Source organism: Numida meleagris, chromosome 1 (genome assembly GCF_002078875.1).
Source record: "Numida meleagris isolate 19003 breed g44 Domestic line chromosome 1, NumMel1.0, whole genome shotgun sequence".
Lineage (NCBI taxonomy): Eukaryota > Metazoa > Chordata > Aves > Galliformes > Numididae > Numida > Numida meleagris.
Genome location: NC_034409.1, coordinates 59788952 through 59811796, shown reverse-complemented (window position 1 = coordinate 59811796; position 22845 = coordinate 59788952). Strand labels below are relative to the sequence as shown.

Here is a 22845-nt window from a genome sequence, read left to right as displayed (position 1 = left end):
AATTTAATTTTTGTCCCAGTGGATCCGGTGTAAAAATAGCTTTGAACTAATTATTTCTGCTTAATTAGTAGATGTGAACTCCCTCAAGTTTAGTAGTTTTAATATATCCTTGTGTGGATATTAACTTTTTGTGAGATGTATGAAAGAACCGAGGTATGACTCCATTAAGTAAGAATACACAGGACCACAGGCTCTTCACAATGTATTGCAAGAGCCAGAAGCCAGTACAGTGCTGTCCAGTAAATCCCCCGATGTCCTCTTTCCCATCTGTCTCCTACCCTGGGGGAATGGCAATGCCCACACTCACTTACGTGGCCTGCTTTTCCCAGCCCACTTGTCTCGCATTTTTCAGCTGTCCCTCTGCCTTTGTCAGCACAGTAACCTATTCAGCACTTTGACAGCTCAGTGATGCTCGTTGGCCTAATTCTGCCAGGAGTTCTCAGGGCTCCCTGGGAAGACAAACTGTAGGAGAAACTGCTCCACAGCACTGCAGCTGCAGCTGAGCAAACGTGCACAGCCCCACGAGAAGGGCTTCAGTTAGCATACACCAACACTTACACAATTTTATATGCTGCTTGATTCAGTATTGCTTTGTAACTTTTTGAAAATAACGATATTTTCATTTTTGTTTCTGCACTGCATCTTTCTCCAGGCTTCCTTTTTCGTTAACAAAGTTGGAAAGAACCAAAGATACATGCACATACATTAAAGCATCTGAACTACAGTGATTTCTTTTCTTCTCCCTCTATTTCATTTGTCCATATTTGTAGTTGAAATGTTAATCTCTTTGTGTTACATTCATTTCTTCATTGTGCCTCTTATGATACTTTTTAGAATGCAGCTATCACTGCAATCTCTCTCTAAGCGCAGTTTGGTTATGAGAAGCACTGATAAATATTACCTCCTATTAACTTAATCTGAGATGGAAAGCTATCCTAAATTAAGCATTCCATCAAAGCTGTCATATTCTGTGCCAGCATATTTGCAATAATCTTTTTTGTCACCACTTTCAAATGTTGGTTGGCAGGGTTTAAGCTAATTCCTATGGTGCACAGGTATTACACGATAGGTCAGGAAGCTGTTCTAGAGTCAGTGATATAACAAATATGGCCTTTTCACATCCATCTATTGAGCATCTTGCATCAGTGCTAATTCTGCTGCCATGTGAGATGCACACAATTGCTGATGCACATTCTTGGCCTCCTTTTCTTGTTGCTTGCTCCCTAGCAAGCCCCATATCTGCTGCAGGGGAATTGCAGGCTCTGCAGCACACCTGCATGCTGCCTGTGGAGCCCAAGGAGCAGTTGCTGCCACAGGCAATGACTTGTATTCTAGTCATTGCCCTATTATACAATGGCTGATCATTAACAATCTAACAAGAGTTTATAGTCAGGATATGGAAAAAAAATTAGAAAAAAATATTTTGGGGGACCCAGATTTTCAGCAGTATAGATAGACAAAGGTTGAAGCTGAAGGCAAATCTTTCTTTTCCACTGACAATCATTTTTGAAGTAATGAGGGAGAAGATAAAGAATGAGGGCACCAGCGTGGAGCAGCAGTTTAAGTCTCTCTTGAAGAAAGATTCCTGACTTCCACAACATGGTTAGATCTTACGCTCAGTGCCTTTTTAGGATAAAATCTGCATTTGTAGAGGACACATACGAGTTTACTACAGAACACCAGAGGGGGAAAAAAAAAGAGAAAATGGAAGGGAGAGGAACCCTAATATTTTAGCTTCAGTAGCATGTGGTTTGGCTTTTATCCAAGAAATATAAGAAGATGCTTGATACAACACAGCACGTAAAAGGCTATATGAAGTTCCTGAATTCAAAAAGCAACTTTAAGGCTAAGTAAATCAAATAATCTCTCTTCTTTCTTACTGTGATAAGTTCTTGTGCAAAAGATCTCATGTTTTCTGACAGTTCAAAGAAACAATTGCCAACTGATTGATCACTGTTACTGTTTGCAGTGCCTCCAAAGCCACTTCATCTGCAGAAGCTATCACCTGTTACATACCAAACCTCTAGGCATAAAGCTTTATCAAGTCAGAAGCCAAGAATGGAGGAAGATACACCTACTCCAGTTTCTAGTGTCACAAAAGAAAAGCCCAGTAAAGTGTCAGATCTCATCCATCGTTTTGAGGGATGCAGGTATGTGATATGATTTTAATTGTTTTGTGATTCTGTTGCGTGTAAGGAACAACACAGGTATTGCAGTAATGCTCAAACCTATCTCTGCCAGAGGAGCTGATGACAAAGTGTGTTTTGAAATGATGCAATTGTGTGTTTGGTCTGTACAGGCCTGTACATTTTCATGAGGCACCGGTCTTAATTTTTCTTTTAAACAAGCAAATAACAGAAAAAAAAAACAAAACAATCCCAAAGCACAGACAACTTGCAGCATTTTTAAAATATCCTGAAAAACATCAGCAATTTGATTTTAGAATGAAACTTTGAAGTGAATCCTAAATTATTGTGTTTTTGTAGGAAAAAAAAATCAGTTTTTATACTTGCCTATAAAAACGGAAGTCCTGACTTTCCTTTTATACTGACCTAATGTCTTCAGATTATTAATGTGAAGAGAGTTAACTGTATTGATGCGGTATGCATCCACTAAACTGTTTGCACTGTAGTACTTGGTGATCTTAGTTGACTATATTAATCTTCCTTAGTTTTTATACTGTATTTTACAGAGAAGTCTTGGAAAAACATGAGATATAGTGTGCTCGTAACATAGAACTTCTTGCGTGTCTTTTAATTGGATGCATATGACAAGCATTATTAGCTCTGAAACAGAAGTTCTGAATACATCTGCTCTGTATAAAGAGAGTGACATTCCAGAAATCCCATGACAGAGGAACAGTTCAGGAAATGGTCCAGTGGCAGTGGAGTGTTAAAAGTACTGGACACTGCTTTCTTCTATTTCATCAGGATAGTGATGTTTTGAGGCCCATACAGGGCTGAATGTGTGATGTACAACAGAGCATGTCCGAAGGAGACAGTTGAGTGTTAAGATTTTCATTGAAAGATTTCCTCCTTGAGTTGGAAGAAACTTAATCCTTTATGCAGAAACAGCTGAGCATTGCAAAAATAGGTTTGTTTAATGGACTAGAAATAATTTCAGAGCTTCATCTACAAGAAACTTCCATCATTTTGCACAGGCTTAATTGCATTGCTGTCATGGCAACTACAGAAAAGTGGGGAAAGAAACTATAAGGCAGCACTGGAAGTCCTGTGAGTTAGACTAGTTTGGGTCCCCAGTCTTGTTATCACTGTTTCCTGTTCTTCCTCCAAAGCATTATCCAAGTCTTTTTAACACTGCAGTGTCCCTAGAAAAACATTTTTGGTTTCTGGTATAAAGACATCAAGATGTCCTCTCCTGAAGGATGTGAGTTGCTTCTTGGAATCTCCCTGTCCTTAGAAATACTGCCTTCTGCAGTTTCTTTTTGTGAACGAAAACTCCATGAGTTCATTGTGCCCTGGTGCCAATAAGCCCTACATTTCTTCCTGTTATCCACACCTGCTGGATTGTACAGGCACTCTTCAAATATTATGCAAATAAACTTAACAAGAAAGCATTGAAAACTTTCTTGTAGACTGTAGGGGCTTTTTTTTTTTGGAGGGTGGGGGGTAAGGGGTAGGAGCTTTTTGGCTAATGTTATTTATTAAGTACACCCAATAATAGCTGTCTACTGATAATTTATCCTCAAAACTCTGGTCTCTGCTGCTGAGAAACTTTCATAACTAGCATGCCTAGTGTCCTGGTGTGGCTGGGGAAGCAGTGCACATTTTTAAAATGACTTTAGCTTGCAGAGTGAGTCTTCCATGAAGGCAAACTTCATTTGTAAATACTGGTCTTCAAATGTCTAGGTAGCGTGTTCATGAACTGCAAACTCTGATTGCCAAGTATGATAACATGGTTTCATTAGTCTGTATAGTCCCCCCCCCCCCAAAAAAAAAGCTAACTAAACTTGATTTTTAATAGTACAATTTTTACACAACTAAGTGAGAAACGATTTGCTTCTTTTGTTATACGATAGAAAATGAAGCCAGTATATATTTTTCACCTGAAGTGTACAGAAGTTCAGAATATGCTTGCAATGTTTGTGTAAACTGTCCTATATATAAGGTGTAAATATAGAGTTTATAACTAGTCATCAACTTCCTGGTAGATTAATAGTCCATAATAAGAACTATGTGTTAGAGAACAGTCATGTTTTTATTTTTCAGGTTGAATATAGTTTGATAAATGTACTTAAAATCCAGATGCTCAGGTTTTATTATGGTTTCAATGATTTTTTTCTATTTGCTGTAATTAAGCCAAACATTTTTACAGAGTGGGCTAACATTTATATTATCTTAAAATTCAAAATCTCAAAAATCTAACAGAAAGAGATAGTGAAAGGTACAAACGAAGGATAACATATGTTCAAAGCTGATATAAAATATGGAGGGAAAAACCCTTCGGAAGAGATGCATCTTGAAGGAATGATAGTGCTAAATGGGGAAAGAAATGGGATAGTAACGAAAAGCTCTGCCTTCAATATGCTGAATTAAGAGAAGGGATGCTAAACATTCTCAGATGTTTTTCATGCATTCTTAACAGGCAGTTGTGGAACAGGCTCCCTGTTAGTTTAGGCATTGGACTGGTACTTGGGAGACAAAAATTCTTTCCCCATTTCTGCTAGTAATCTTCTGGGATAGTTGGGGCAGGTTGCAGAGTGTATTGAAGCCTCTGTTTCCTTATCTCCTGCACGTAGTCAATGATACTGCCTTTCATTTTAACTACTGAGATACAAGAGAGATGAGGACGGAGTGAATCAGTATGGATAGCACTGTAGGTTTTCCGGTAAGAGATGCATGTTTGTGTTTAAATGGAAAAATACAGTTTAAGTGTTGATGGTATGAACTTCCTGATATTAACGGTGGAAGAAATGGTTTGGAGGAACTGTTTATATGGTCTAGCTGTCCTACTCCCCATAACAGGGATTTTCTGTAACGCTATGTTTTTTTTTCCAATGTTTTGCTTGTTTGGTGTTTTTAGCCCATTCAGTCCTATTGACTTGAAAAAAGATTCCTCTGCTCTCAACGTCTCTAAATCTCAAGGAAGATATGGGTCAACACCATCACCTCAGCCAAAACTCCCCTCCCAACACCCACTACTAAAACAGGGAAACAGTAATACCGACAAAACTCAGGTTGCACAGACACACACAGCCAATGGAGTAGTAGCACAAGACCAGGTGGAACGTGAGGACAGAAGGATTCTTGACCGTGATTCTACTGTGTCCACCCTGGTTCCAGATAATTCAATCAACAGCAGCTTGATAAATGGAGAAAGAGTAAGCACATCCAGAGATTCACTGGAAACTACAACTTCCTATGAAGGATCAATAATTAACAGCTGCTACAGGACTCCAAGCAGTGATACACTGCTCCCATCTGACAATGAAATTAATACTAATGTGGAGGAAGAACCGAATGAGGAAATCATCAAACAAGATCAACCTGTAGAAACAAAGGTAAAGAGAGAAGTTGTTTTTCTTGCAATATTGCTACTCTGTGTATATTCTTCAAATTTCTGTTTACAAAGATAAGCTTTTAGAGCAAATCAGAAAGCTGAAAATCTTCTGATTATTTTTCCTCTAAAACTTAAAATTTATTACTTTTATTAAAAAGAGGTTATTTAAAAGAAATCAACCAACTTGTCTTAAACTACAAAAAGAGAGCTGAAAGCCTGACTATCTAGTGGCAATTCAGTTATATGCTTCTGAAGTAAGCTAGCAAAAAAAAAAATGTGATATGGCACAATTTTCATGGTTTAGGGAATGCCACCAAAAATATATATTGATGTTTCAAATGTGTTCATAGGGAGTTTAAAGAAAAAAAAAACAAAAGAGGAGGAAAATTTTACTTTTACATTCCCCCTCCTTTTTCCCCAAGTTAGGGATCTGAGGGTTTCCGAAAAAAAAAAAAAGAAAAAGAGAAAAAAACGGAACCTGAAATATGTGTATGTGTTTAGCACTATTCTTCAGCTATGCCAAACTGTGAGGACGATGTAGTAGTGTATATAAAATAGAATTTCATATGTAGTAAATTACAGCAACAGCACTTCAGGCAGAACTGCTGTGTGGATCCTTATCTTGGATATAGTTGTCAAGTCAAAGATGGAAAGGCAGTGGCAATATGCTAGCTTTTAGGCAGACATGAGGTTCAGAGAATATAAAGTATATGCCTTGTTAGCCAGAACTGTAACCTGATGAATTTGAGCTTCCTCATAAGGAAAGTTTTAAATAATTAAGGGAAATAAGTGGGTGGAAGAAAATCTGTCTTGGAAAAATTAATTGCTGAGAAAAATATGCATATTTCCTTTTCTAAAAGTTTGATTATGCAGTTTGCCTTCTTATACTGAAGCATTCACGGCCAGCTGGCATCATCAATAGTTTCAGTCCATCTTTGCTATGTGAGTCACTGCAGAGGGCTAGGCTCACACTCTCCATGCCCTCCTCTTCACCACACAACCAAAGGGATGAGTGGCTGGTCAGAAGTCATTTCTGTGTTGCTGAGCACTGCTAAAGCTCTTCCCCAGTTGGCAGGTGTACACTTGCATCAGCTAACTACAAAATTTCAGAGCGATTCTGGAGCTGAAAATACAGGACTTCATAGATTCTGGCAGCATTTCTGTCTGTGTCATCACAGAATCATAAAATGGTTTGGTTTAGAAGGGACTTTTAAAGACCATGTAGTTCCAGTCACTCAGCGATGGGCAGAGATACCTTCCATTAGTTGTTCAGAGTCCCATCCAACCTGGCCTTTAACATTTCCAGGGATGGAGCATCTACAACCTCTCTGGGCAATCTATTCCAGTGCTTCACAGCAAAGAATTTCTTCCTAATACCTAATCTAAACCTACCCTCTTAGTTTAAAAGATTACACTTTGTACTATCGGTACACTTCCTGATAAAGAATCCCTCACCATCTTTCCCATAGGTCCCTTTTAAGTACGGGAAGGCCGCTGTAAGGTCTCTGCGGGGCCTTCTATTCTTCAGGCTAAATAACTCCATCTCTTAGCCTTTCTTCACCAGAGAGATGCTACAGATCACCTTTGTGGTCCTCCTCTAGACTTGCTGCAATAGATCCATGACTATCTTATGCCAGAGGCCCCAGACCTCAATACAGTGCTCCTGCTGGAGTCTCATGAGAGCAGAGTAGAAGGATAGAATCACATCCCTTGACTTGCTGGCCATATTTATTTTGATGCAACCCAGAACATGATTGGCTTTCTGGTCCATCAGTGCATGTTGCTGGTTCTTATTCAGTTTTTCATCCATCACTACACCAAAGTCCTTCTCCTCAGGGCTGCTATCAATCCACTAGTTGTCCAGCCTGTATTCATGTTTGGAATTTCCCCAACCCAAGCACATAACCTTGCACTTGGCCTTGTTGGACTTAATGAGGTTTGCATGGGTCTACCTCTCAAGCATGTCTAGATACATCCAGATGGCATCCCTTCCTTCCAGTGTGTCAGCTGTACCACTCAGCTTGGTGTCATTTGTAAATTTGCTGATTGCACTCAGTCTCACTGTCCATGTCACTGACAAAGATGTTTGATAATAATACCAGTCCCACTACAGACTCCTGAGGGAAACCACTTATCACTGGTCTCTACCTGGGCATCAAGCCATTGACTGTGACTCTTTGGATGTGACCATCCAGCCAATTTCTTACCCACTGATTGGTCCATTTGTCAAATCCATGCCTCTCTGTTTTATAGATGACAATGCTGTGCATGATAGTGTCAAATGCTTTGCACAAGTCCAGGTATATGATGCTGGTTGCTCTTTTTTTTATCAACCAGTGCTGTAACTCTATTGTAGAAAGCCTCCACATTTGTCAAGCATGATTTGCCCCTAGTGAAGCTCTGTTGGCTTTCACCAGTCACCTCGCAGTTTGCCATATGCCTTAGCTTAGTTTCCAGGAGGATCTGCTCCATGATCTTTTTCTTACACAGCTACATCAGTGTTTTCATTCACAAAACAGCACCATCTCTCCAAGCCCTTGAGTATGATGATACAGATCCTGTATGTACACACGAAGGGTAATTTCATTAACTAGGAAAGGCAGATCTCAAATTTTCATGTATTATGAGATAAAATATAATGGCTCATGCCAAGAAAGTGGGTTATGTGGATTATCATTTTGTCGTATTGTTATGTTGTTGTTATGTGGGTTATTGTTTTGTTGATTTGTTTTGAGGATTTGTTTTTGACAGTAGTGAATAAACACTGTTTTCCATCTAAATGTAATTCCAGTGGTGATCCAGTGTGCCTTTAACCTGCCATACCTTTCTTTATGTTTCCATCTTCTATTCAGTAATGTGGGCTTCCCTTCTCTGTGCCAAAAAAAGTGCTGAATGCTACACTGGCAATTCTAAGCTTACATGCAAGTTACACAATAAGGTGCTGGCAGCATTTTTCAGGAAAAGGCAGAAATGGGAAGCAGTTGTATTGTCAAATCCAGGAAGGAACTGGGCCAATGCTTTGAGAAAATGTGACTGGGAACAATCTCATTAAAATGTCGTTGGCCTGCTGAGTGGCCAGTATATGTTATCTGGCTCCTATTGACCAAGATCCAAAGTGTGAGGTGTGTTACAACTCTTACCAGATGTACTTGTTGCTGACTCTAGAAGGATGAAAAACAAAATAGAACAAGCCCATGCAAGTTAACTCTTAAGACGGCCAGTGAAGTGCAGTGAAGTGCAGTGGAGAACTGAATCTGTAAAAACTGAATTGGATGACAACAACAGTTTCTGAGATACCAATGAGCTTTTGGTATAGCATCCTTTTTAGTAACATTAAGAATCACATCTACTGTAGATTGATCTAAGCGCTATACTTTACAAAATAAAACACTGATTTAGATTAGGTTAGTGCAATCTATAGATTGAAATCATCTCTGTCACACTCAAAGTAGCTGTTGCCGTGCCATCTGGAATAAGAGGAAGGATGATGAGGAACAAGAGAGGCCTGGCAGAGCTTTAAGCTGTTACTGTGAGTAGGCAGTTTGTAGATTCTGCTAAGCAGCCCCATTGTCAGTAAAGGATCTTAAAACTTGCATACAGTCATACTGAAATTGCGCTGCACTCAGTAGCAGCACTCTTACATCCTTTTCCATTAAGAAAGCATAGGTACAATTGAGTAAAAGCAACAGGAGTAGATGTATGCAAGTCGTAGTTAAATGTTATGCATCTGATATGTATTTTGATACTGATGCAAAGTATCTTATCCCTTTCGTGAAGTTGTTCCTAATTGAAGGAAGAAGAAAAGGTGATGCTATTGAATTTTAAATACAAGCATATACAGCAGAAGTGAACTAAGTCTGCTGCTGGGAAGTGAGAATTAAATCATGAAATCCAACAAGAGCAAGTGCCAGATTCTGCACCTGGGATAGGGCAAGCCTGGCTATATATACAGACTGGGAGATGAGAGGCTGGAGAGCAGCCGCAGGGAAAGGGATGTGGGGGTTCTGGTTGACAGCAAGTTGTATCTGTGTCAGCAGTGTGCCATGGCAGCCCAAAGGGCCAGCAGAGCCCCAGTGTGCACCAGGAACAGCGCTGACACCAGGTGAGGGAAGGGATTCTCCTGCTCTGTGCTGTGCAGCCTCACCTTGAGCACTTAGCATAATTTGGGGTGCCACAGTGTAAGAAGGAAATAAAAGAATTAGTGTCTAAAGGAGGGCTACGAAGATGGAGAAGGTACTGGAAAGCAAGGTGTGTGAGGAGCAGCTGAGCACCCTGGGTTTGCTCAGCCCAGAGCAGAGGAGCTGAGGGGAGGCCTCATGGCGGCTGCAGCTCCTCACAGGGAGTGGAGGGGCAGCACTGAGCTCTGCTCTCTGTGACAGCGACAGGGCTTCTGGTGACAGTGACAGTGGGCACGATCTTATGTGCCAGAGTTCAAGGGACTTTTGGACACTGCCCTCAGACATAGGATTTGGATTTTGGGTAGTGCTGTGTGGAGCCAGGGGTTGGATTTGATGATCCTTTTGGGTCCCTTTCAACTCCAGATAGTCTTTGTTTCAATTAGTCCACTACTGGAAAGGGTGAATTAAACTGGTGCAAAACCTGAGCAGAAAATGTTTTTTTAGACCTAAAAAAGAAAATTTATTTTCCACCCCACCTCCTTGTCACTAAAGAGAAATTCTTACATGTTCTGGAAAAGTTTAGATTAAACAACTAAATTTTATTTCTCTTTTTTATTATATTAGATAGTCTGAAAGGCACAAACCACTAATACCACAAGGAAAAAGACAATTAAAACTTAACTTTTCTGCCGTGCAGCAGAAGCACCTTCTGTCATATATTTTTTTTTTTTTCTAAAATGCGGAGGATGAAGAGTACAAGAACATCCCAATCAATTAGTTTCCTTGAAAACATCTTGTGAGAAATCTGCTACTGGGCTTAATTGCAGGCAAGAAGACAAATGCTTACGTGTTTGTTGTGAGATTTGGTAGTAGGATACTTTATGTACGCCACAGATAGAGAAGAATCCATTGCACATCTTTAATAAAGTAATTACCTGATGTTTCCTTTTAATAGCCATGCTGGGTACTCTGGTGTTTCAGATGCAGTACTTGGTGAATATAATGTATTTCTAAGTGCAAAGTGAAATTTTGATTCAAATCAAACGAAACTTTCATGCTAAGTTAACTTTCTGCCAAGATATACTTAACTGTTGCAATGCTAGATGAAGAGAGAACGTGAAATCTTGGTTTTACAGTTTTATGTTCTTCCTTAGCAGAAGTAGATCGTGAACAAAGCTGTGTATCTTTAGCACCCAATGTTAATACCTGTAAATCTTTAGGGATACTAGGATCTTCACTGTTTTTCTTTGTTACTGTGCAAGAAACTCTCCAATTCCTTGCGTAATGATCTGCTGCATAGAGTTAATGTGGCAGAAGGTGGTGGTAGAATTCAGTGGTTCATGCATAATCAAGTGCTTACCTCGATTTCAGAAACTAACTTGATATTAAATGAAATCTTAAATTCTCTTGGACATTTACATTTATATTCCTAATACTTACAGAATGAAGTTTCAGATCAAGAGGCAGCCATGCCATGAATGGTTTTAGAAAATGAAAAACTCACTCTGTTATTTTAGGCCAAACTCAGCATTTCAATCAAAACCAAAATCCCACAATATATTTGCTTGTATTTTACATCTCTCACTCTGTGTTCCTTAATATATTACTGCAATGCTCTTGAGTCAAGAGCTATGATAAGAGTAAATTATACTGCATCACTGTTACGTTGGTAGATATAGTTTTCTTGATGGGAAGATGGTTCTTGTTTGGTTTGGGTAATAGGTTATGATTGTACTAGAATTTAGTTTATATAAAGTCTGCTTTAAATTAGTGTAATTTGTCCAAAATTAGGAGAGTGGAAAGACAACGTTAGGAAACATTAACACAGATCAAAGAGTTCATACCTTCAGTTGCATTTTAAATACTTCATCTTAACCTCAGAGGTTTGGGTAAAAATTATTTACTTTTATAGAATGATAGAATGGTTTAGGTTGGAAGGGACCTTAAAGACCATCTAGTTCCAACCCTCTGCCAAAGATAGGGCCCCTTCTGCTAGATCAGGCTGCTCATGGCCCCATTTAACCTGACCTTGAACACTTCCAAGGATGAAGCATCTGCAGTTTTAATTCCTTATGCATCCATAGTAACACAATAATTCTAAGGATGCAGTGCTTTGTACTAAAGAGTATGCAATTAAATCAAAGTGAAATATTTAGTTAAAACATACTATCTAACGATATAGGTTTGGAGTCCTGCCTGCATGAACTTTGTCAAATGTTTGGACAGAACGGAAAGTATGGTTTGCTTGAAATTATTAATTTTGAAATACTTTAGTTAATAAATGATTCAACCAGAAAAAAAAAAAAAAAGTCTGTTTCAGGTCATTAGGGAAGCTTGTTTAAAGATATGTAAGTAAAAATTGTCTAAAATTGCCATTTTCAAAGATTAATTTCTACAGGACAAGTAGATCTGACATTTCAGTTCTGCAACTATTAGAAAGAATAGAGAGGTTCTAGTTATCTTTATCTCTTTTGTTTTGAAAAGAGTAGTATATTATTTTTAATTAATATTTTAAATAGAAGCTGATTTGGCATTTTTGACATGGTTGCATTCTGTTTTGGAGTAGAACTCAGGTACTTAGTGTTACCTCTCGCTTCTGATGTTTTGATAAATAATTGAAATCTAGTTACTAAAGTGAATGGTCTCTGTGTATCACTGTAGCCATTCCTGATTGTTTTTGTATGTTGAGTTGCCTTGTCTTATGGGTTGTCATGAAACTTTGCAAAGTTCCCCCAAGCCATTGAGAAGTTGTGCTTAAAGTAATGGAGTATGTATTCTGGTATGCCTTGTGTTTTTTGCATTTTGTGTTTTATTAACTGCAAGGTACCCAATATAAATCCTGAATTACCAAAAGCATAAAGAAACACTATGAGATAAATAGAAAACATCTCCAGAAAAAAAGTATGTCCATTCTTTTCATTTCTAGTATCTTATTATCTTGCTTATGAGAAGAGGTGTGTGCATTTATGGTTATATGCTATGAAAATAAAGCTTAACTTGAAACAGAACAAAAATTCCCTTTCATTGTTAATGATCATATCAGATTTGATACAACAGTTCTTTAGGGAAGCATTGAAGCTCTTAGCAGATAAATATTAACTTCATGTTTTTCATGCCTGTTTTTTTTCTTAAGTTTCTTCTTTTAGGAAATTTTTTCCCCATTTATCTCTATGAGGTTTTTCAAGGCTGTTTTGTTGAACAGCTCTAATAATCAACAGCTCTGTGTCGTTCTCACTATTGCAAAATATTATTCAGGATTTATTTCCAAATTATATTGCAAGACTTCTTTTCTGCTACTCGGAATAGCCTTGTGCAGATCTGCAGACCCTATACTTCCCAACTAGGGAGATGTGTAAGGGAGATATTTAAAGAATGGAAAAGCAGGGGGTTGGAGCATGGTAGAAGAGCAAGAGATTTGCCTTGGCTCAGGGGTGAGGATTGAATGCTTTTTCTGAATTGCTAATTTAAAATAGTTCCTTTTTTTTTTTTTGAGTGTGCTGTGCTTGATTTTCCCTCACCTGTGTAGTTAAAGTAATATTCTGAAACCTGTAGATTGGTTCTGTAGCTGCGCTTCAGGGAGGTGGGGACTTAGAGCAAACAAACAGTAACAAAAAAACAAACAAACAAACAAAAACAACAACAACAAAAAATTTGAAAAGAAAAATAAAACAAACCTGGAACATATTTGAAGAGGAACCAGTAGCCTCCATGTTTTTGTGCCTCTGGCGAGTCTTTATGTGAGATTCTTTGTAAATGCACTAAACAGCATGCTGGAACTGTAACAGCTAATCCCTCAGCTCTCTGCAGTGTCTCTTGACAGCACTTAAAATGCTGTTCTGTAGGTTACTGTGGTTGCTATGCTGATTGAAACAGATTTAATGAACAGCTTTGAAGTCACTATTGAAAAGCCTGTATTTAGGGATGGGGCTTGCTATGTAGCAGTGTGACTGTTAACACTGAAGATCAGAATTGAAAAGTATTCATATCTGGAATACTTGCTGAATACTGAAAGGAGGAAGAACACACTGGTCCTTTACATGAAATCTCTGTTCTTTATTGCTCATTATTTGGCAATATGTACAGCTATATGTACTTGCAAATATTCATCTTGCAGAAAGCAGTAGGCAGTTTGAAATCAGAAATAACTCTTTCAGGCTCTTCTCTTCATTTATTTTAACGGACGATTTCCAAAATTTGTCTAGAAAATTTCCACTTTCCCATAAGCTCTGTTTGGACATAGACTGCCACTTCCTTAGGACTCAGATTATCATTAAATGTCAATACTTTTCAGCAAAACTACTAAACTCAGAAGAAAATCTTGTAATGGAAGAGTCATTTTGTTGAATTTGACACTTCTGAGCATGAGACTTTTATTTAATATTTTAGAAGAGTGCACTTCAATGGTTTTGAAATAACTCATTTTATATTCTAACGTATTAAATTTAATATTGAGATTTGAACAAATGTTTTAAGTTTTACATTTAGCAGAAGAATCAAAAACATGTTTTTTGTGGAATGAAAGACTTTAAAGTGAAAAATTCTTGAAGAAACAAAAATGACTTATGTAAAGAGCTAGTGAGAGAATATTCTAATTGCAGTCAACCATGTAACAGCAATGATTGCACTGATGAACATAACACATTTTGTATGATATTTTGCAATGGTTCTGGTATGCAAAGAACAGTCAGTTCAAATAACTTTCAAAACGGGGGCGAGGGAGAACACCAACTAATTCCATCTGTTACATTTTACTCTGCAAATGAGTTCTCCCAGCACCGAAAGGTTGATAGTACTTGATTACCAGGATGGAGCTGAGCTGTTCAGTAGGGAGTTGGGGCTTTGGCAAAGATTCCTATATAAACTGAAAAATATTAAATGGGTTAGGCCTTGGCTTTTGCTCTGTTGTTTTACCGATTTTTTTCTTTTTCCTTCTTTCTTCTAGTCCTCCTCTGACTTTTGTGTTTGTTGTTTAAATTGGCAGAAAGCTTGTATTTTCCAAAATAGAGTGAAAAATGCTAAATGTGAAAGCTGATTTTCAGATGCTTTTTGGACTCTGATGTAATTGTGTATCTTTTCAACCTTTTTTTTTCCTCCTGAATTATTGTTATGTTTTCTCTAGTATTCTAAGAGCTCTTGTTCTTCTCCCTTAGGAGACAGATGAACAGAAACGTCATAAAATTGCCAGTGAACTTCTGCAAACAGAAAAAGCCTATGTCAGCCGACTTGACCTCCTAGATCAGGTATGTTTCTCTTGAAATTGTTCTTTTTATTTTTCTTTTTCTGTGTGTGGCTGTGTGTGTGTAAATTATGTAAAAGAGGTTGTATGTTTTTCATATGTCACTGATATTTACAGTCAGACATTTGTGGTTGCTGCATACCTTTGCCTTTTTTTTTTTCTAATTTAAGAACACTGGGTTTTTTAAAAAAGAATTTTAGAATGTTGTGACTATTAATGCAAATCTTCTGTGTGTGCATGTAGAGTTCATCATAAGCAACAGTAGTGCAAAATCGATACTAGTAACCAATCCGATAAAAGGGACGGATAATATTATGCTCACTCATTTGTTGGCTTCTCTTGAATTGGACAAGAAGGTATCATTTTATAGTACTGAAGTTGCCTGGCCAGTAGCAAATTAAGTCTTTCAGACTTGAGCCACACGAACAGCATTTCTCTTCAGTGCCAAAGACCTTAGGAAGATGCTCATTCGAAACTGTACATGCCCTATTTTGCCATTATACATTTAGGCTAGGTCTTGTTAAAGTGAACAAAAAGTTCTTCTCCTGCAAGAGAAGAGTTGAGTTCTTGTTCTCTGTAGAATCAAACTGATGGTTCTTAAATTTGAAAATCTGTAGTTCTTAGTATTTTCTTATTCTTGTTTACTTTTTACAAAACACCTATATCCATTTTACCCAAGTACTTACAGCTATGCGTTGCCTTACTCCATGATATTTTTCTCAGATATCACTGTTTAAACTTCTCAGGCCTAATGCATAAATCTTGTACACATTGCTGAGGAAAAAAGTAAGAAGCCTCACCTGATAGAATAATTGTTTGGATTCCTTGGGGAATCTAAGTAATTGTCCTTAAAAGTAGTGAGGTGAAAAAAATTCTGATTTAATTGGGAAAAAACAATACCTATTTATTTAATTTATAGGTTTTACTGATAGGTAATGTACAAGTATTGACCTTGATTCAATAATGCGTAGATTACTCTATGACTGGTTTCCAAATATTAGCTGGACAGAGTTCTGAAAAATGGTTTCAAGCACAGCTGCTCAACTGCTGATAATGAGTGGAAAGCAGAAGACTGGTTGTGGTTGTTATGCTTCTAAACTGGGTTTAAAAGTATGTAACCTTTATAGTCTTTGAAGGAATTTGTAAAATTTTCTAATTGTCCTCTCAGAGATGCAGCAAAGTGAGTAATTTTAAACTATAAATGAAAGTGTGAGACATGGACTGTGTGAGACATAGCTCCCCATGAGCACTGGTTTATGTGATGTGTATGTTAAAAGTTAAATGTCTCTACTCATTTTGTAGCTCCTTCAAGTCAGGTAGAGCAACTGATGGGGAAATAATGCTTTTTTTTTTTTTTTTTAATTTGAGAGACCACAGTAGTATAGTATTAAAGACTTTTGCACTTGAAATGGTGTTTGGGAACTAGTCATAGTCTGTCAATTACTTTAACTTTAAAAGGGCTACAGCATACAGACTGTTGGGCTAATGGTAATCAGACATACTCACTGAAGAGAAAGCAAGAATGGAAAACATGACTGGAGAACTGAGAAAACTGAGAAGATCTAACTGTTAAAACAGTCAGGATGTTGGAGTCAGAGTACAATGGCACTGCTTCAGTTTGGCTTTCCTTATGGCTGCTCAGCCTACAGCACTTTTCTGGCTCAAAAGAAAAAAGTTAGGTGTGAGGGGAGGAATAGCTTTTATCTTTTGGGAAAGGAAACCATTTCTGTGATTATCTACCTATGTTATTGAAACATTAGTCTTGCCCTGGTTGGAGGGAGGGAGTGGATGGGTCTTCATCCAGTGATAAAAGGCTAATAGGTTTGGGGTTCTTTTTCTGCATTGCAGGTATTTTACTCCAGGCTCCTTGAAGAAGCCAACAGAGGTTCTTTTCCAGCTGAAGTGATTAACAAAATCTTTTCTAATATTTCATCAATAAATGCCTTCCACAGTAAATTTTTACTTCCAGAACTTGAGAAAAGAATGCAAGAATGGTAAGAGGTGATTCACTGATTAATAATTTACTAAAACAGTGTCTGTGGAAAGTGTTACAGGGTTGAGGTAGGGAAGATACTTTCATAATTAAGTGCTCCGATCCCAGGAAACCCTATGAGTAGGAGAACATCTGCTCTTCCACTGTCATCAGGATCTGACTCAGCAGAGGACTTTCATCGTTAGCTCAAACTAAAGGACATCTATCTCACCAAAGCCAACTCATGATTAAATGCCCTGCTGAATTAGGGGATTGAACTGAAACTGTGCAACCTGATGAATTCATTGCACATAACAAAAAATTGAGACAAAGTGGATGTATTTGTTCTGTGCTGCCCTTGTAAAACAGAGATAAGAATAGATCTAGTCCAACTGCCTGACCACTTTGGGACTAACCAAAAGTTAAAGTATACTATTAAGGGTATTATCCAAATGTCTCTTGAATGCTGGCAGTCAGGGGACATCAACCACCTCTCCAGGAAGCCTCGTCCAGTGTTTGACCACCCTTACAGTAAAGAAATTTTTCCTGATATCCAGTCTGAACCACTCCCATTGCAGCTCTGTATGGTTTCCTTACATTCTGTCACTGGTCTCCAGCACAGTAACTTTTCTTACTATTGCTTTCAGTAGTAAAGTGGAATACTTAATTTGTGTTTGGGGTTTTAATTTCAAACAGAAAACTAAATCAAGAATATTTGCAGCAAGGAAGATGTGTAAATATAGTCTCTAATGTGCTCATGTACTATTGTATAGTATCTTTATCCTTCCTTGGTGTATGGGATTCTGGAGATACTAAAATATGGCCAGGTATTTCTGGTCTATCTTAGGAAATTGTTAAAAAAAATAAAATAAATTTTTTAAAATCCCGTACCATTGATTCCCTATCGTATTTGGGAAGACACCTCATTTTAACAACAACAACAAAAATTTTTTAAATGAATACATTTTTTTTTGTCCCATTATTTCATTCAGTTGTTTCACCTCAGCACCTTTTTGACTCCTGGGTTTATAATGAGAAATTTCACTGAATATCCAGATACCTTTTCTGGTTATGCACTCATATAAAACCTTGTCTAAAAATCACACACAAAAAAACCAAGGAATAATACCTTATTATAACTTGAAAAATCTGCAACCCTGCAATTGGTACTCTAGACAACGAGCTGCATGTCTTCTGTGTAAAATAATTCCCATTTAAAATGATGATTTTTTAAAGTAGGAGTAGTTACCATGCGCAAACAATGGTAGCCCTGTACTGTCTGTAATGCAGGAAAGCAAATAAAACCTGAATATCATGAAATACAACAAAGTTTAAGCCTTTTTCTTACGTTCCTTCCAGAATAACAAAACAAATCCATTCTCTTCATCTGAACAATTGAAAAAAATCTGATAGGAAATAGACTGCATAATCATGAGATGTGGAGTTTAACTTATTATAATGATGCTTTGAAAGCAGCATACACTACATTTTGTCAGTGCTGTATGTATTTGAAATTAATTTCACGATGTACTCTCAATATCTTGCTCTGGATTCAGCACAGAAGATGGATCGTGCTAGCTTTGCAAAATGCTAAATTGCACGCTAATTCTGTGTATATAATTACCTAGCTTTAAAGGTTTGTAAGTACTTTCGCAGGTGAGCTACGACATGGTGCAAAACTAGCAAGTTGCATTGTAAGCAGCTGCTTGGAAAAACCTCTGTGCTGTGTGTGAGACAGATTATTTAATTGTCCAAAAAACATTATGCTTTTGGGAGAAGATGGAAGAAAGAGTGTGGCTTAAGAGAATGGTTTCTGATTATTGTTGGAACTGCCTGGCACAACATCCTCTGCCAGATACAGAATTTGCTTTTCCCAGCAGTTCCCTTAACTAGAAATAGAAATACTGTAGTATTGGTATTTGTATGCACTACTTCTGTTTAAAATTCCCATAAAAATTCTGACACCTTCCCTGAGTTTTGGTTGGTTTTGAATACTTAAAGTAAAAATGTAGAGTTCTTGAAATTGGGAAAGAGAGCAGAAGCAGATTATTTTTTTAGAATAAAAGGCCATGTGTGTTTAAACTTATCCAGTGAAAATGAAATTGTTTGGTAATGGCATATTGAATGAGCTGAGCAACAGCTGGAGCTGAATATCTCTCTTACAACATATGGCTTGAAAACTGTGCAATATACTTCCCATGAAAAGAGCAAAACAGAGCATAATGGCAATTCCAAGTCAGAATACAAATCTGAATCTTTTTTTGTTGTACCCAAGCATGTCCAATAACAAATACCTGAAGAAGAATATAAGAACACAGTGTGATATTCTCTGGACTTTTTTGGGATTTTCTCGTGGACAAATTATTCAGCACAGTGTTTTAGACTCTAGCATTCTTTGGCGATTTCAGAACTGACCTACTGATGTGATTTTTGCTTTAATTTGAAACTACAACTTTCAATTCCATTTGGATACCTGTTAGCTCGTATATTGGAATCACCTTGGCTGTGTGAATTTTTACAGACTTCTGCTTAACTTCCATGTTTAGGAAGTCTCAACTATTTAATTCTAGTTTTTTTTAGAATGCTTAGGTGAATAGCACTAGGGTCTGATAACACCAAAATAGGAAGTGTTTTTGTATCTACAAAACAATGTGAAGTTTTATTTCTTGAGCCTGCCAGTGTTTGCTATTCAAGTAACTTTTCCTTCTAAACAGCTTTTGGAGCAGTGGTGTGGCAGAGTAGGGTGCAGAGTAATTGTAGAAAGTTGCTTCTCTTCCAGCCGCTACACAGTGTTGATTTCTGACTGTATATAATCTTAGAACCATTAAAGTTGGAAAAGACCTCTAAGATCATCTCGTCCAACCCCAACCCATCACCACCATGCTTGCTAGCCATGTCCCTCAGTGCCATATCCACACATTTCTTGAACAGTGACTCCTCCAGGGACAGTGACTCCTCCACCTCCCTGGGCAGCCTGTTCCAATGCCTCACCACTCCTTCTGAGAAGAAATTCTTCCTAATATCCAACTTGAACCTCTCCTGGTGCAAGTTGAGGCCATTACCACTAGTGCCTGGGGAGAATGGACCCCACCTTGCTAAAATCTCCTCTCAGTTATAGAGACTTTCAGAGTCCCAGAAACACAGAATGTCTTGGGTTGGAATGGACCTTAACAGTCATTTCCCCTTAAAGTTGCAACCCAACTGCCATGGGCAGGGCTGCCACCCACTAGATCAGGTTGCCCAAGGCCTGATTCAGCCTGCCCTTGAAATCCAGAGATAATGGATTTCTGAATGAGTACTTGAAAACAAGATATGAAATGCATTTTATATTGCAGTTCTGAGAGATGCATGTGTGCTGTTAAGCTTTCTGTGCACACAGAGTACAGTTTCTCTGTGCCTGTCCTTCAGTTAGTTTCTGTACTATTCTGTTTTGTTTTAAGATGCCCTCAATAATTGGGAAGAATGTGGGAAAGTTACCACAAAAGACTGGGATCCCAGGTATTCTCACTACTCTATCCATTTTCTCAAATAAATAATAATTTTTAAAGTTGTGAATGTGTGTATTTGTACTGAGCACTGAAGGGAAGCTCTAAAATATGGGTTTGGTCCTCAAACAAAACCACAGGTTTTAACTGAGGGTAAAGTATGTCCAGAGAAGTGTAAGATGATATAATGCTTCTGAGGAACTACAAGTAAAATAATTTACATTGTGTTTTGTAAACAAAGACTCTCAAACTTTTCATTGTAAATAGCTTTCTGTTCTTTAGTGTTCCACTTGATCTGTAATGCTCACGCATCACCAAAGAGAATGCAAAAAATCTTTCCATGTTTATTCAGTTCCTATTTAATGGTTGTGTTGAAACTCTACACAAGGTGATTCCAAGCAGAAGGATTCTCTGTTAAATACTTGAAACTTTTTGATAACCATGCGTGACTTTCTTCTTTTCTGTCTGCTCTGAGATTCCACTGTCTTACTTTGCAGGACTACGACCCCTAGAATTGGAGATATTCTGCAGAAGTTAGCTCCTTTCCTCAAGATGTATGGAGAGTACGTGAAGAATTTTGATAACGCAATGGAATTGGTGAAAACATGGACTGAACGGTCACCTCAATTCAAATTCATTATTCAGGAAATTCAGGTAATTGGGAGAATAATGTAGAGCTGCAAGTAGTACAAGCATATATAAAAAAGTATAGATTTTTAGGTGAATAAAGGATTAAACAGAAAATTAAACAGAATCCTCTAGAAGTAAGGGTTTCTTTTGTCCACTTCATGCTGCAATTTTTCTTCTCGTTCTCTCTTCACATATGCATAAATAACCACATCAATCCAAACTTTCCACTGCATCATAGAGGACAAGCGTATAAAGGCTGAAACATGAGAAGACTAAAAAATCATACATTCTGTCGTAGATACTGAAAGTAAATAGTTTTAGGATAAAATCATGTATCAGTGCAGCTTTAGATCCTTGTGCTGAATCTGCAGGTATTCTGTTGGCTCACACCACTGCTGTTGTGCAGAACACTAAGCTGTGGAAGTAGGTCTGAAATAGAAAATGCTGAGCCATAAAAGGTATGAGGAATCTTGAAGCAACATATTGTTCTTCTCAAAAAGTGCGTTTCATATGCTGTAGTGCTCCCTGTAGGTTTCTCTGTGAAAGGCAGGTACATATCTTCCTCCTGCAGACCCTACATTTAGAAATACTGCAAGATATTTCTGCTTAAATTGTGTTGCAATATAGGGCATTTTGATTCTAAGCCAAGGAAAGCAATTATGTGTATTTTAATGTAATCTTTTAATTACATCTAAATTTATGGAAAAGAATATGCATCTTAAAATAATACAACATCCCCAAGAAGTATGAATAAAACTCAAAGAAAGCATTCTCTCCTCAAAGAGATAAATTACACATTTATAGCTCATTTAAGACACTTTTTCTAATATGTGATCCTCACCTGTTCATACAAACTCAACACTCTTTGTCTTGTTCTCAGAGTTATTACAAAACGGATGTTAAAATACACTGGAGTTGGGGAGCTTTTTTGCTAGGGCTTCCATTTATACATTCTACTGAATATTTAGGATATTATTTTTACAATTACATTTAGGAAAGAACTTCTAACTATTTGTTTTGTTAAAGTAGTTTTTGTATTTTTTTTTCAGAAGGTCTGTCCTGCATGTTGCAAAATACATTATTTGTTTTATCTATTATAATTTTTATTTTACTAAATCCTTGTAAAATAGTATTTTTGCTTACTACACTGAAATATGTTTACAATTTTTTAGAAGGAAAAAGTGTGTGGAAGTTTGACATTGCAACATCACATGCTAGAACCTGTACAACGCATTCCACGCTATGAGATGCTTCTAAAGGACTACCTAAGGAAATTGCCTCAGGACTCCCTAGACTGGAAAGATGCTGAAAGTAAATATCTTCTAGTCAATAAAATAGTGGTAATAAGATATTAGTAAGAGGATACTGTAAATTAAAACCATTTTCAGGGAAGAAAAGTGAAAAGTAAAACCACTGTGAAAAGAATGGTAGCATTTCAGTGGAATAGTAGAATTATTTGAAAAAAAAATTGAAAAGTAGATGAAATTAGTATAGAAACTGTAAAGCCTTTAGTTATTCTACTGGAGTATGTAAGTTTTGCTTTAGTTTTGGAATTGTGCCCAAGTTTTTGTTTGTTTGTTTGTTTGCTTCTACTCATCAGATTTTTTTTTATGCACATGTATTTTATTTTATTTGGAAAAAAAGGGAAGATTTAGAGTCTATTGTATTTTTAAGCTCTTACAGGGAAAAGGAAAAGTCAATTTTCAATGTTTTTCCTCTCTGTATTTCATTGTTAGTAATGTTATCATAAGTATTAGTAATATGAGCTGTCTGAACTGAAAAAAACTGCAAAAAGCATTCTGGAGTATTTTGTGAAAAGAGGTGAGAGAACCATGACTGTTCCTATCACAAAAGTGTGATTCTAAGTATTGAAGCTCACATTAA

General features: G+C 37.3%; 1 protein-coding gene across 5 annotated transcripts in view; it reads left to right on the top strand.

The window, feature by feature from the left end:
* The window catches only part of FGD4 (FYVE, RhoGEF and PH domain containing 4), a 114594-nt gene that overhangs the window by 76643 nt on the left and 15106 nt on the right, over positions 1 to 22845 (top strand). For all 5 annotated transcript variants that reach the window (XM_021388984.1, XM_021389007.1, XM_021388996.1 and 2 more), the window contains exons 3-8: positions 1970 to 2150; positions 5044 to 5521; positions 14789 to 14878; positions 16723 to 16868; positions 20829 to 20985; positions 22134 to 22272. In XM_021388984.1, coding sequence (XP_021244659.1) covers positions 1970 to 2150; positions 5044 to 5521; positions 14789 to 14878; positions 16723 to 16868; positions 20829 to 20985; positions 22134 to 22272 — 1191 coding nt within the window. The remainder of the gene's footprint in view (positions 1 to 1969; positions 2151 to 5043; positions 5522 to 14788; positions 14879 to 16722; positions 16869 to 20828; positions 20986 to 22133; positions 22273 to 22845) is intronic.